The sequence below is a fragment of the Elephas maximus genome, chromosome 4 (assembly GCF_024166365.1).
Source record: "Elephas maximus indicus isolate mEleMax1 chromosome 4, mEleMax1 primary haplotype, whole genome shotgun sequence".
Lineage (NCBI taxonomy): Eukaryota > Metazoa > Chordata > Mammalia > Proboscidea > Elephantidae > Elephas > Elephas maximus.
In genome coordinates, this window is record NC_064822.1 from 131,631,452 (window position 1) to 131,644,741 (window position 13,290).

The following is a 13,290-nucleotide window of genomic DNA, read 5'->3' on the forward strand; positions in this document are numbered from 1 at the left end:
AAAATCTGCATATGTGCTCAATCAAAAAGAAAAATTTTATATGGTTTGGTCATATACTTTCAGTCATGTTTGGTCATATACTTTCATTCATCTAATTATATTATTAGACCTTTATACTAAAGGTCTAAAACCCTACCCAGAATATGAATTTTAATGAGAAAAGGGTGATGATACAATATTAATTTCCTCATCTATGGATTTAGCTATTCAAGTGTGTAGTAGTTGTTTGAAAAACTTTTCAACATGCCAATTTTTAAAATAGTGCATAAGTATTTTCTCAGCATGCTCTGAATTCCCTTCTATTCCGAAGACACCAAAGCCCTCCTTATGTATGATAATTCTTTTTAGAATATTTTAATAAAAGTATAGACACACATGAAATTGTATATTGCAACTTCGAAATCACTCACAGGACCTTCTGAAGAATATTGATCATAAGAACAAATTATAAATATATAATGATGGTTTTAATGACCCTTGTTGGGATAGATTTTTCTTTTAAATGGAACTTAATTAAGGATTGGCCATGATTCTCCTGAAAACCCTGCTGCTGACAATGGTGTACATCAAATAAGTCATTCTGGCTCTGAGTATTAACATTTTTAATCTTCATTTTAATGGATGGAACACCATGTAGAGAAAGGATGGTTAAGGGGAGACATGCATTTTTTTGTACTGCCTCTGTTTTCCACAGAGAAGAGAGGATGCTAAGTAACCTCAGAGCTTAATGTTTCTGAGGTCCCTGGGTTCTTACTACTATTCTGACTTAGAAAGTCAATGGTGATCTGTACTCTGAAACTGAAAGACTGCCCTATCCAATCTTCCTTAGGAATATTATAAGCCAGCCCCACCTCAAACAAATTAATAACAAACATTACCAATGAACCATTAGGGATAAAAATAGAAGTTAATTTGTGAAGTCTTCTATGTGTTTTATTTTTATATGTTTGACTCTCAAGAAGAAAGATAATAAGAGCGTTTAGAGAAGACAAGCAAGCTAATTTAAAAATAAGAGAAAAGTAAATGCTGTTTAAAGAACATACTGCTGATAGCAACTGTTTCTTCAAATACTTTAGGAATAATAAATAATAATAATTGTAAAGAAGGGAACTGACTAAATGGAGAACTAGAAAAAAGGCCATCTTGCTTCACTTTTGAGACAGGGGGTTCATTCACAGAACTCTGAGCTCTTGGGGATTGAAAAATGAATCATTAAATTATTCTTAGATTCCCTCCTTGTGTCTTAAGAGCATTAATAAGAATTCTGTCTCAAAGTTCAGTCCTTCAGTATGCTGAGGTAGAATTACTGTATCTTGAGGCTCATCACTGCCTTAGATTAGGGGCTTCAGTCTGCTTAAAAAGGAAGATTATTATAACCTTCAATAGGAAAGATTCAGACTGAAAATTTGTCATCTCAGGTTAAGCTGCTTCAACTATTAAACTCTCCTTTCAGGTAATGTAATCACAATTGTGGTTATGCCAACAGAAAAGGAAGAAAATAATGTAATTCTTAGGTAAAGAAAGAAGGAAATCTGTCTCCAAATTTGAAAGGTATTAAATGTACAAAGTGTCTTCCTGATTTGGAAGTTTTCCAAACCCTGCATTTTCTGAATTTATTCAGGAAAACACTTGGTGTGTGTTTTCCTGTAATTAAGCTTGATTTCCCGACTCCTTGGAAATGTTACCTATCACAAAAGGGAATGTAGTACTCAAAGTAAAAGAACTGCAGTTGAAAGGTACTCAGTACCGATTAGGTAATAGTTTAAGTCCAGGAAAGAGAAGTCTAGAATCCTATGATTTGGTGTTTCCATATTCACTGGAAACAGCTAGAAATCTTTTTCTGTTGGTTATGCCAACAGAAAAGGGAGAAAATAATGTAATTCCTAGGTAAAGAAAGAAGGAAAACGATCTCAAAATTTGAAAGATACAAAAGTACAAAGTATCTTCCTCATTTGGAAGCTTTCCAAATCCTGCATCTTCTTAACTTATTCAGAAAAACACTTGTGTGTGTTTTCAAACCAAGAAAAAGAGATTTATATTTTGCAAACAAGTAAACGTTCTGATTTTATTCTTCAAAATGTAGCTCGAAATAGTTTTCAAGTTCGATTTTAGATGAAAGTGTGTGATTTGAAAAAAATGATCATCTTGAGCTTTAAAAAGGAAAAAATAGAGGCTTAAGTTGTGCACGGGCGGAGTGAGGGTGGAGAAAGCAAAGGGAAGAAAAGATCAGAGCGTGGTTCTAGAAACAGTTCCTGTCCAAAAGTGGGTCTGCACACCGCTGTCGCCTTGCACAGGGCTTCTTGAAAGCTCATCTGCAGACAGAACAGAAATGATTCTGTTCTCGGGCTCCCTGCAACGAGAGGTCAGACCTGATACAAAAAGCGGTGCCTCCTCCTAAGGCTGCAAGCCTCCATCGACACCTGTTTCCTTAGATCCCTACTTAGGCCCTAGCCTTAGGGCAAATGAAGTAGGGGTCCACCCGACTACTGGAGACCTAAGTGGCCGCGAGATCCACCCAAGACTCAGGCAGCAAGTTTCCTTCGTCTTGCAGGCTTCCCTCACCACGCGCGTTGCCTCTACATCAAACTCGGCCTGACAGCCTATTTCACAGCAACCCTGGAGCCCTGGGGGCCGGGCCAGGACTAGAAGGAGCGTGCCTGGCCCGAGGTGGTTGGGAGGGCAGGGACCCGGCGGCAGGACAGTTACCACGCTCTCTGCTGCTGGGGCGGGGAGGGGTCACGCCTCCTGCCTACCTCGCTCCCACTCGCAGCGTTGGAACCTGCCGTAGGAGCCCACGTTGGGCGCGCCCTAGCGCACGCCCCTCGCCCCAGGGCTTGCACCCCAGTGCTATGTGCTCCCTCACGGCCACCGGTGCCCGCTGCCCGGGAAGCGCCTGCAGTTTGCCCGTGGCTCGCTCCCTTGCTCGCTGAAAAATCCCCGTTTGGAGTTCAAGATCACCGCTGCTCCACTTGCACTCCTCCTTCCGCCTCCCAACCCCCCACCCGTTTTATTTGTTTGTTTTGTTTTGTTTTTTTTTTTAACTTTCACTCTGAGTAAGCTGTATTGAGCCTAAGCTTTCATCACGGACCTCTTCCAGGAGGATTTAACCAGGATCCTGAGCGCAGGACGTCGCAGCCTCGGGTGCTTGCCCGCCGCTCGCCGACGAGAGACGCCCCCGGGCGGGGCCGGCCAGGCGAGCCGGGGTCGTCGCCGGGTGGGGGCGGGCGGAGCCTAGCAGCGCCTGCTCTCGGGGCGGCCGGCCCGCCAGCCGGTGAAGGAGCGCTGGGCAGGTGATGGAGACAAGGAGGCACCCGGCGAAAGGAGGCGGGGTAGGGAAGGCGGGGAGAGCGCGGGGGCGGAGGCTGGCAGGGGGCGCTGGAGGCTGGAGCAGCCCGTGCGCGCCTCGCGCCCGGGGGTGCCGGAGGCTCTGAAGCGGCGGCTGCACCGCGAGCCTCCGGGGCCCGGGCGGCGGCTGGGGGCGAGGTGGGGGGCCGGCAGCCGCCGCCGGGGGTGTCGCCGGCCTCGGCCCCTTTGTTCTCGCGCGCTCCCCCTCGCCGCCCACTCCCCTGCTGCCGCGCGGCGGCGGCGGCTGCTCCTCCCGCCCGAGGCAGTCGGGCTCGGCGCCGGGGGCGGGAGGGGGCGGGGGGGAGCGCGCCAGCCGCCGGGAGTGGGGGGCGATGGCGAAGCTTCGGGTGGCTTACGAGTACACGGAAGCCGAGGACAAGAGCATCCGGCTCGGTTTGTTTCTCATCATCTCCGGCGTCGTGTCGCTCTTCATCTTTGGCTTCTGCTGGCTCAGTCCCGCTCTGCAGGATTTGCAAGCTACGGCGGCCAACTGCACGGTGCTGTCGGTGCAGCAAATCGGCGAGGTGTTCGAGTGCACCTTCACCTGTGGCGCCGACTGCAGGGGCACCTCGCAGTACCCCTGCGTCCAGGTGTACGTAAATAACTCCGAGTCCAACTCCAGGGCGCTGCTGCACAGCGACGAGCACCAGCTCCTGACCAACCCCAAGGTAAGAACGCCCGGCGCACGGTGGGGCTTCCCGCGGAGGATGCGAGCCGATTTTCCCTCACTTCTGCTGAAGTCTTAAGGTTGGAGGGCAACATCAGTGTTAGACCCCGCGCGGGGTGTGCTTGGGGTGTGCTTGCGTTGCTGGCAGGTGACAAGGAGGAAGTACACCGAGAAACCCCAGGGCTCCGTTCTGCAGGTCGGGTTTGTGTGCGGCGACCCGGTGGTGCCCAGAGGCTTTTTTTACACGCCTGTCTTGTCCTGCCAGGTTTTAGATTCTGAGGCCACGGCCCAGCCCAGGTCCGGCGCCTTCAGGACAGGGTTTGGTGAAATGTGTGGAGCCGAAAGTTAACTTTTCTTCGGATTAAGCCTGTGGGTAGCCAGGACGCGCTTACTCCGGCGGTCAGGGTCCGAATTTGAACTGGCTGGGTCAAGAACTCGGATGGAAAGACCTTTCTTAGGAGCGGAGGGGCCTTTTTAGCTCCTTAAAAGGCGCTAGGAAATTCCTTACCCTTTAGCTCTAGACCCACGGTTTAACTTCGGGCCCAGAGATGAGCTTTGGGAAGTCGACGGATAGCCTGGAAACCAAATGCGATGTTCTGTGTAGGTTGGTTTTTTTTTTTGAGGACAGAGGGCTCCTGGTTTTCATGAAATAGATTCGCAGAAAGTGTAAAGGGAGACTAGTGACTTCCTGCCTGCCCAGGGACAGTCCGGAGCGGTTTGGAGAACTAGACCTTACTAAAATTAGAAAACCTCTGTGAAATTTACGAAATATTCCTTTCCTGAAAACTTTTTCTCACAAGCAAAAACAAACAAACAAACAAACCTGGTTAGGACTCACGGGATGGAGGGCAGACAGAAGGAGACTCGGAAAACTGTTCCCAGCAAAGAAAAACACTTAGAAAAAGCAGTGTCCATAGTCTGTGAACTGAGCTTTTTAGTGCGCCTCGTTCCGCGAGGAATTGCTTTTTTTCTTCTCTTGGTCTTTCTTATTATCTTTGTTGCTTAACTGTCAAAGTAAAGGTCTGTATTTTCTTTAAACTTACTAACGTTTTCCCTCACTCCTAGTGAGGGTTGTGCTTGAAGATCAAGCTGGAAAACAGTCCAAAAGGGCATGAATCTTGTGTACACAGGAGAACTTTGTATTAAATGTAACAGGCTACACTTATGCCAGTTTAAAAGAAAAAAATTCTGTATATATTTCTTTAAGTTTTAAAAACCAGCTTCCAATGGCTGTGCAGAAAATTGATGGTTTTGTCACCTAAACAGTACATTTTTGAATTTGGGAAAATACAAAATCAGGAATTCTTTTAAGTATTATTTCTGTCTCCCAAAAAGATGTCCCTATGGACAAGTGAATATTTCAGTTACCTTTAAAAAATGAAGGTAATACATAAGCAGTAAGTATAGGAATAAAAATTAAGAGCTACAGAATTTAGATCTTGGAAAAAAACTTAGTGAGGATAGAGTACAATATTTTAAGCTCCTGAGGAAGCAATAATGCCTTACAGACAAATGTTGGAAATTAATTTGCTTGATGCTCAGGAATTTTAAAAGAAATCTCAGTATTTTAGAATTTTTTTTTCAGGAGTAAATTAATATCAAAGAAAAGTACCCACACTAATAATGATTTAGAAATCATATTGTAGTTCATCATATAGGAGGCATAGTTGTAGTTGGTGGGACATTGCTAATTATTTTAAGTTAGTGATTCAGACAGTAATAAATTATATGCACATACACCAGTGGATTTCTAATACAAAATCTAATAATGTAATGTCTAATCGTTGATGAATTAGAATTTAGTACAAAAAGGCAGCTTTACAGTTTCCAGGTGGTGTTGAAGGACCTGGCAGAAAAAGTAAATTGGAATAATTAGGACATAGATTTTTAAATAGCTTAGGAGCAGTCCCAATCCTTTATATAATACTAAAATTTTCTCTCTCTCTCTTTTTAAATAATCTGTTTGTGTTTTGTTTTGTTTTTCCAGTGCCAGTTCAGATCCTGGCAACAGTTGTTTTGAAGAATTACCTGAACAAAATACCATTTTATCAAGTAAAAGTCCTCAGGAGAAAGATTTATTTATGCTACAGAAAATGTTGAACAACATACCAGCCAGTTTATTTGAAGTTTCCTCAACTAAACTATTGTGTATTTCTTTATCCAGATTATGATTATGTTGTAGCACTAACGGAACATAAGTTTGTTCTTTAGCAGTCACCTTTCTACTTCTGGTCAATAAAAGCTCAATTTAGAAATTCTCGTAGGCAATTACTAGTGGAAAAATTTGACATAAGCAACGTATTGTGCCAGAGTTAAGTGCATAAGCTGAATGTTTCAATAGTGTCATTGCAATTAGACAATACCCAGTGCCCATTCCTGTTGCATCTTGCCTGCCTAAATCAGTTCTTTGACTTACTGTATCTCTTCATTAAAGGCCTGCGTTCCTCACCCATTCCCTTCGTAGAATGTCTAGATTCTCTGCAGTGTCATGGATCCTAACCACCTTCAACTTCTCTTCTTCATCTCCCACAACAAGAAACCATTTAAGAGATTACTTCTTAGAGAAATAGAACAAGGACTCTCCCTCTACCTTGAGTTTGCTGCATTAATTACAGGAAAAGATAGCGAAGGGGAAAGAATGTTACAAAACATATAACTTCTTAAGCCATAAATTACTAACAAACATATTGTGAATAAATTTGACCTTTGACTAATAATTTCTTTAAAATATATTTAAGTCCTAATTAATTAATTTATTTATGTTTTGAATCATATCTGTCTTAATTATTTAGTGCTGCTGTAACACAAGTACCGCAATCAGATGGCTTTAATGAAGAAAAGTTTAGGAGGCTAGTAAGTCCGAATTTAGGGGGCCAGCTCCAGGGAAGGCTTTCTCTCTCCATTGGCTCTGGGGGAAGGTCCTAGTCATCAGTCTTCCCCTGATCTAGGAGCTTCTTAATGCGGGGACCCCGGATCCAAAGGACACGCTCTGCTCCTGGCACTTCTTTCTTGGTGATATGAGTTCCCTCTCCTCTCTGCTGGCTTCTCTCTTTCGTATCTCAAAGGAAATTGGCTCAAGATACAACCTAATCCTGTAGATTGTGTCCTGTCCTATTAACATAACTGCCTGTAAACTTGCCTCATTAACATCATAGAGATTAGGATTTACAACACATAGGTAATTACATCGGATCACAAAATGGAGGACGGCCACACAACTGGAAGTCATGGCCTAGCCAAGTTGACACACATTATTGGGGGACACAATTCAATCCATAACAGTGCCTTTATTGTCTAAAACAATTACTGTATCCAGTTATGCAATATAGTATCCAAGGCAACTCATTATCCACAGGGAAATGATCGGCTCTGTGGACGAACCTTAGCAAAACTTCAGTTTCAGGTCAGCTTCTTCTTGCTCTTATTCCCATCACTGCATTATTTCTTTGTGAGTCACAGTTTCGTATGCTAGGAGCACTGGTTCTCAGCTCTGAATTGCACACTAGAATCACCTAGGAGCCCTGGTGGTACTGTGGTTGAGACCTCGGCTGCTAAGTAAAAGACTGGCAGTTCAAATCCACCAGCCACTCCTTTGAAATACTATAGGACAGTTCTGCTCTGTCCTGTAGGTTTGCTATGAGTCAGAATCAGCAAGATGACAACGGGCTATGGGGGTAACTTAAAAAAATTTAAAAAATTCGGCCTCTCTCCATCCCTCAGAGATTCTGATTTAGTCTTGGGTGAGGCCTGGGAATTGGTGTATTTTTTATAAGTTTGTTATTTTTTTGTTTATTCCGTTGTGTAGAGAATATACACAACAAAGCATATACCAATTCCATCAGTTTCTACATGTACAATTCAATGACATTGATTACATTTTTTGAGTCATTCTCACCCCCCTTTTCTGACTTGTTCCTGCCCAATTAATGTAAACTCACTGCCCCCTAAGGTTCCTATTCTTTCAAGTTGCTGTTGTCAGTTTGATTCCATATAGTTGTTAAAAGAGCATAATGCTCAAGGCAGACATTTTTTTACTAGTTTAGTTAAACTATTGTTTGGTCTTAAGAAGACTTCAGGGGATATCTTTAGTTAAAGTTTTAAAGATTATCTCAGGGCAATTGTTTTGGGGGTTCATTCAACTTTCATGGCTCCAAAAAGTCTGGAGTCCATGGAAAATTTGAAATTCTGTTCTGTATATTCCCCCTTTTGATCAAGATTCTCCTGTAGATCAAAATTCTTCTGTAGAATCTTTGATCAAAATGTTCAGTAATGGTAGCCAGGCACCATCCCGTTCTTCTGGTCTCATGACAAAAGTTGCAGTTGTTCACGGAGGCAATTAGCCACACATTCCATATCTTCCTCCTATTCCTGACTTCCCTTCTTTCTCTCTTGCTTCAGGTGAATAGAGACCAACTGTTGTGCCCTGGGTGGCTGCTTGCAAGCTTTTACAGGCACTACTCAGTGAACTAGGAGGTAGAACAAAGCACTAAACATACTATTAGGCCACTTAACTGGGGTGTTCCATGAAACCATGAGGTATTTTTTAAAAGTTTTGCAAGTGGTTTTCATGTGTAGACAGAGTCAGAGCCACTGGCTTGGTAAAGGTATTCGTTGATTGTGTAAGAAAAGCAAAATTAGAATCAGAATTCATTATGATTAATATTGTGTTTTTCAGTTAAAAAAGTGTTATCAATGCTACTGAATATAGGGATTTGGTATAAAAGGAGGGACTCAAGGAAATTCTGAAGGAGAAGAAGCTAATCATTTAAAATTAGTTTGGGAATGATGATTTAAAATTGGTTGGCTTAAATTAAATGAATTTACACTATTTCAGGCATTTACTTTTGCATCGATATATACATTGGATGGCAAGGAAAAGATGAATTTTAAATACTTCCCTCTTGTATGTGGGACAAGGGAGAGTGGGTGATTTAAAACTATGTACATATGTTTTTAGGAGCCGTGGTGGCACAGTGGTTAAGCGTTCGGCTGCTAACCAAAAAGTTGGCAGTTCGGACCCACCAGCCACTCCTTGGAAGCCCTGTGGGTCAATTCTACCTTTTTGTATAGGGTAGCTATGAGTTGGAATTGACTTGATGGCAGTGAGTTTGGTTTTGGTTTTGTGGTTATATATTTTTAATAATATTTTATTGTGTTGAAGGTGAAAGTTTGCACAGCAAATTAGGTTCCCATTTAACAATTTCTACACAAATTATTTAGTGATTTTTTTACATTTTTCACAGTGTGTCATCATTTTCATTCATTCTGTTTTGGTCGTACTACTTCTAGTACTTTAGTTTCCCTGCTCCCTTACCTTCTCATCTTTGCTTGAGAGTAATTTTTGACCACTTGGTCTCACATAGATGATTAACCTGTTGCCATCGAGTTGATTCCAACTCATAGCGACCCTACAGGACAGAGTAGAACTGCCCCATAGAGTTTCCAAGGAGTACCTGGTGGGTTTGAACTGCCGGTCTTTTGGTTAGCAGACGTAGCTCTTAACCACTATGCTACCAGGGTTTCCGTAGATGATTAGGAGACTATAAAATTATTTTTGTTTTGAAATATTTTTCTTCTTGTTGTATTAAAAACCTAGAAACAAAGGAAAAAATCTGTTTCTAAGAAGCCAGTACTATAAAAGTGAGGGAAATGCATCAAGGAGGAGGAAAACTTGAAACTTTAAGAGGCTTTAGCTATATACTGGTTATACCGTACTATAGGGCATCATGGCTTAAGTCACTTTCTTGGTGGTATTCTTCACACCTACACTGTTTATAAAAACCCGATCCCCCAATCCCTGTACACTTATCACTACACCTACCAACATACTCTCTATATAGATGGTGCTGACTTTTGGGGGTTGTTCGATGGATGAAACTCCATCCTTAAATGTTCAGTTTGTTATACTTTGCTCTTTTCAGTTGCTTCATATGCATATGAAAGTTGAAAAATGGCAAGCAAGGCAGAAGAAGAATTGACGCATTCACACTGTGGTATTGGTGAAGAATATTGAATATACCATGGACTGCCAAAAGAACAACAAACCAGTCTTAGAAGAAATACAACCAGAAGGCTCCTTAGAAGCAAGAGTGGCAAAAACTTCAGCTCACTTACTTTGGACACATCATTAGGAAAGACCAATCACTAGAAAAGGACATTATGCTTGGCGAAGTAGCAGGCCAACAAAACCAAGGAAATCCTCACTGAGGTGGACTGACACAGTAGCTACTGCAATGGAGTCTAATATACCAACAATCATGAAGATGATGCAGGACCAGGCAACATTTAGTTTTGTTACACATGAAGTTGCCATGAGTAGGAGCCAACTTCATGGCGACTGACAATAACAGGGAGGTCAGAACTAAGAAAGAAAAAGACCAAGCTGAGTTATGACAACTTCTCAACAATTTTTATTTCTCCATGAAAAAGTGGCTACCTTGGTCGTTTTTCCCCTTACATAATTTTATGTACCTGAAATAATTCAGCAAATATATCTTCAGAATCCCTTCTGACCAAAGAACCGGACAAGAAACAGCAGGAAATATAAAGAGGAGTTCATTCATTCGTTTAACAAATATTCATGTTCTGAGACTAGAATAGAGATCAAAACAGTTACTGCCCTCATAGAACTTAAAAGGTAAAGGTATAGACATTGACCGAAGGAATAATGGGATATTCTTTTAGGTAGGTTGGTTAGGGAAGGCACGTCTGATGAAGCGACATTTACTCAGAGACCCAAAGAACTTGAGGAAATGAACAGGGGCTTAATGGGCATAAGGGATGCATCATATGGCTATCTGGAGAATGTGTTCAACAGGCAGAGAGAGTAGCAAAGCCCCTGAGGCAAGTGGGTGCCAGGCATATGTGAGGAAATAGCAAGGATAACAAGGAGGTTGGACTACAGTAAGCAGGACAGAGAACAGCAGGGAATGAGGTTAGAGCCCTATAGAATATGATAAGGACTTTGAGTTTTATTCTAAGCACGATGGTATGCAATTGGACATTTTAAACAGCGGTGAGACCCAGTCAGGCTGTACTTAAAAAATATAACCAAACACTCTGGCTTCTGAGTTGAAAATAGAATTTGTGTATGTGTGTGTACCTGCACACAATGAGGAGTGCAGAAGGCAAAATTGGAAGTGGGGATTCCAATAGAACAGGCAAGAGATGATGGTGATTCAGACCAGTGATGAACTGGATGTGAGAAATGAGGGAAAAAGGAGTGAAGGATGATTCCAAGAATGGTGACTAGCACAGCTGGGTGAATGGAGGTGCCTTTACCAGATGAGGAAAACTAAAGGAGAAATAGGTTTGGAGGAGTACGGATGAAAAGCAAGAGTTTAGTTTTGGATATGCCTAGCAGGCATGCAAGTGGGATGAGTCCAGGAGTCTCTGATTTCAAGGAGATTATAATTTAGCAGAGGAGTTAAGAACACAAATGACTCTCAGAAAAGGCCACATGTCAGATTCTGCAGAGAGGTATAAACAATGTTATAGGCACCTAGAGGGGAAAGGCTAGGAAAAAGCTTCATGGAAGAAACGTTTACCATGAAACTTTAAGAATAAATTTTCATCTTGGTGGTGAAGAAAGGTGGAGAGGAATGAAGAGAACATCAAGGAAGAGGAAATGCCAGGAGTAAAGTTATGGAGTTGAGCAAGTATGGAATATCAGCAGCTAATTGGTACACTGGTATGGCTGGAGCACAGGGCATTTAGAAAGAAGTCTTGGGAGTAAAGCAAGAGAGTGAGTTGGGTCAGTGATATAGAGGTCCTTGATAGCCGGGATAGGTTTGGGGGCATTGGGAAACTGTGGTAGGCAGAATAATGACCTCCAAAGATGTCCACGGAAACCCTGGTGGCGTAGTGGTTAAGTGCTATGGCTGCTAACCAAAGGGTCAGCAGTTCAAATCCACCAGATGCTTCTTGGAAACTCTATGGGGCAGTTCTACTCTGTCCTATAGGGTCGCTATGAGCCGGCATTGACTCGACAGCACTGGGTTTAGTTTGGTTTTGGAAAGGTGTCCACTTCCTAATCCCAGAACCTGTGGATATGTTATTTTACATGGCCAAGGGAAATTAAGGTTGTAGGTGGATTTAAGGGCTCAGCTACTAACTGAAAGGTCGTCAGTTCGAACTCGCCAGCTGCTCTGCGGGAGAAAAATGTGGCAGCCTGCTTCCATAAAGATTTATAACCTTGGAAATCCTATGGGGAAGTTTTATGCTTTCCTGTAGGATCACTATGAGTTGGAATTGACTTGACGGAAACAGTTTGGTTTTATTTTTTTTTTTAATCAACTGACCCTAAAATAGGGAAGTTATTCTGGATTATCTGAATGGGTCCAGTATAATCACAAGTGTTTTTAAATGTGGAGGCAGAAGAGGGAGGCAGAAGAGGAGGTCAGAGTGATGTGACCTGAGAAAGACTGGACCAGCCATTCCTAGCTTTCATATGGAAGGGGGCCAACAACCTCTAAAAGCTGGAAAAGGCAAGAAAAGGGATCTTCCCCCAGAGTTTCCAGAAAGGAATGCAGCCCTGCTGACACTGTGATTTTAGCCCAGCAAGACCTATTGTGGACTTTGATCTTCAGAACTGTAAGATAATAAATTTGTGTTGTTTTAAACTGCTGAAATTTTGTTACTGCAGCAGTAGAAAACTTATACAGAAGCCAAGGAAGGTTTTTGAATAGGTTACTAATATGATTAGATATTTAAAGATCCAGTTAGATCTTTGTTAATAGTGTTCCTATCTATACAGTTCTTTGGAAACAATCTTATCTCCAGGCTGCTAGGAACTACATGTCTGAGATTACTTATGATGATCTATCAATGGAGGTAAGCTCCATTGATGAAGATCTCAATTATTCATAAGAGCCCCCCAAATTATATCAAGAAAACTAATCAGGAACTAATTTTTGTTTTATGATCTGATGTCTCCTAATATCATTCTCAGGATTACAGTGTAACATAAATGAAGCTTTCTCTCAGTCCTTTAAGAAGCAGTGGTGGTAGAATTCTCCCCTTCCGTGCAGGAGACCCAGGTTTGATTCCTGGCCAGTGTGCTTCATACACAGCCACCACCCATCTGCCAGTAGAAGCTTATGGGGTTGTTATGATGCTGAACAGGTTTCAGTGGAGCTTCCACACTAAGACAGACTAGGAAGAAAGTCCTGGTGACCAACTTCTGAATATCAGCTAATGAAAACCCTACAGATCACAATGGTCCAATGCATAGGGCCTGGCAGCGTTCAGTTCCACTGTGTATGGGGCTGACTTAATGG

General features: G+C 42.4%; 1 protein-coding gene across 1 annotated transcript in view; it reads left to right on the forward strand.

The window, feature by feature from the left end:
• The first annotated feature begins 3,600 nt into the window (after nucleotides 1–3,600).
• Nucleotides 3,601–13,290, forward strand: part of KCNMB4 (potassium calcium-activated channel subfamily M regulatory beta subunit 4) — a 91,171-nt gene continuing 81,481 nt past the window's right edge. The window contains exon 1 of the mRNA XM_049883884.1: nucleotides 3,601–4,013. Coding sequence (XP_049739841.1) covers nucleotides 3,678–4,013 — 336 coding nt within the window. The 5' untranslated portion in view covers nucleotides 3,601–3,677. The remainder of the gene's footprint in view (nucleotides 4,014–13,290) is intronic.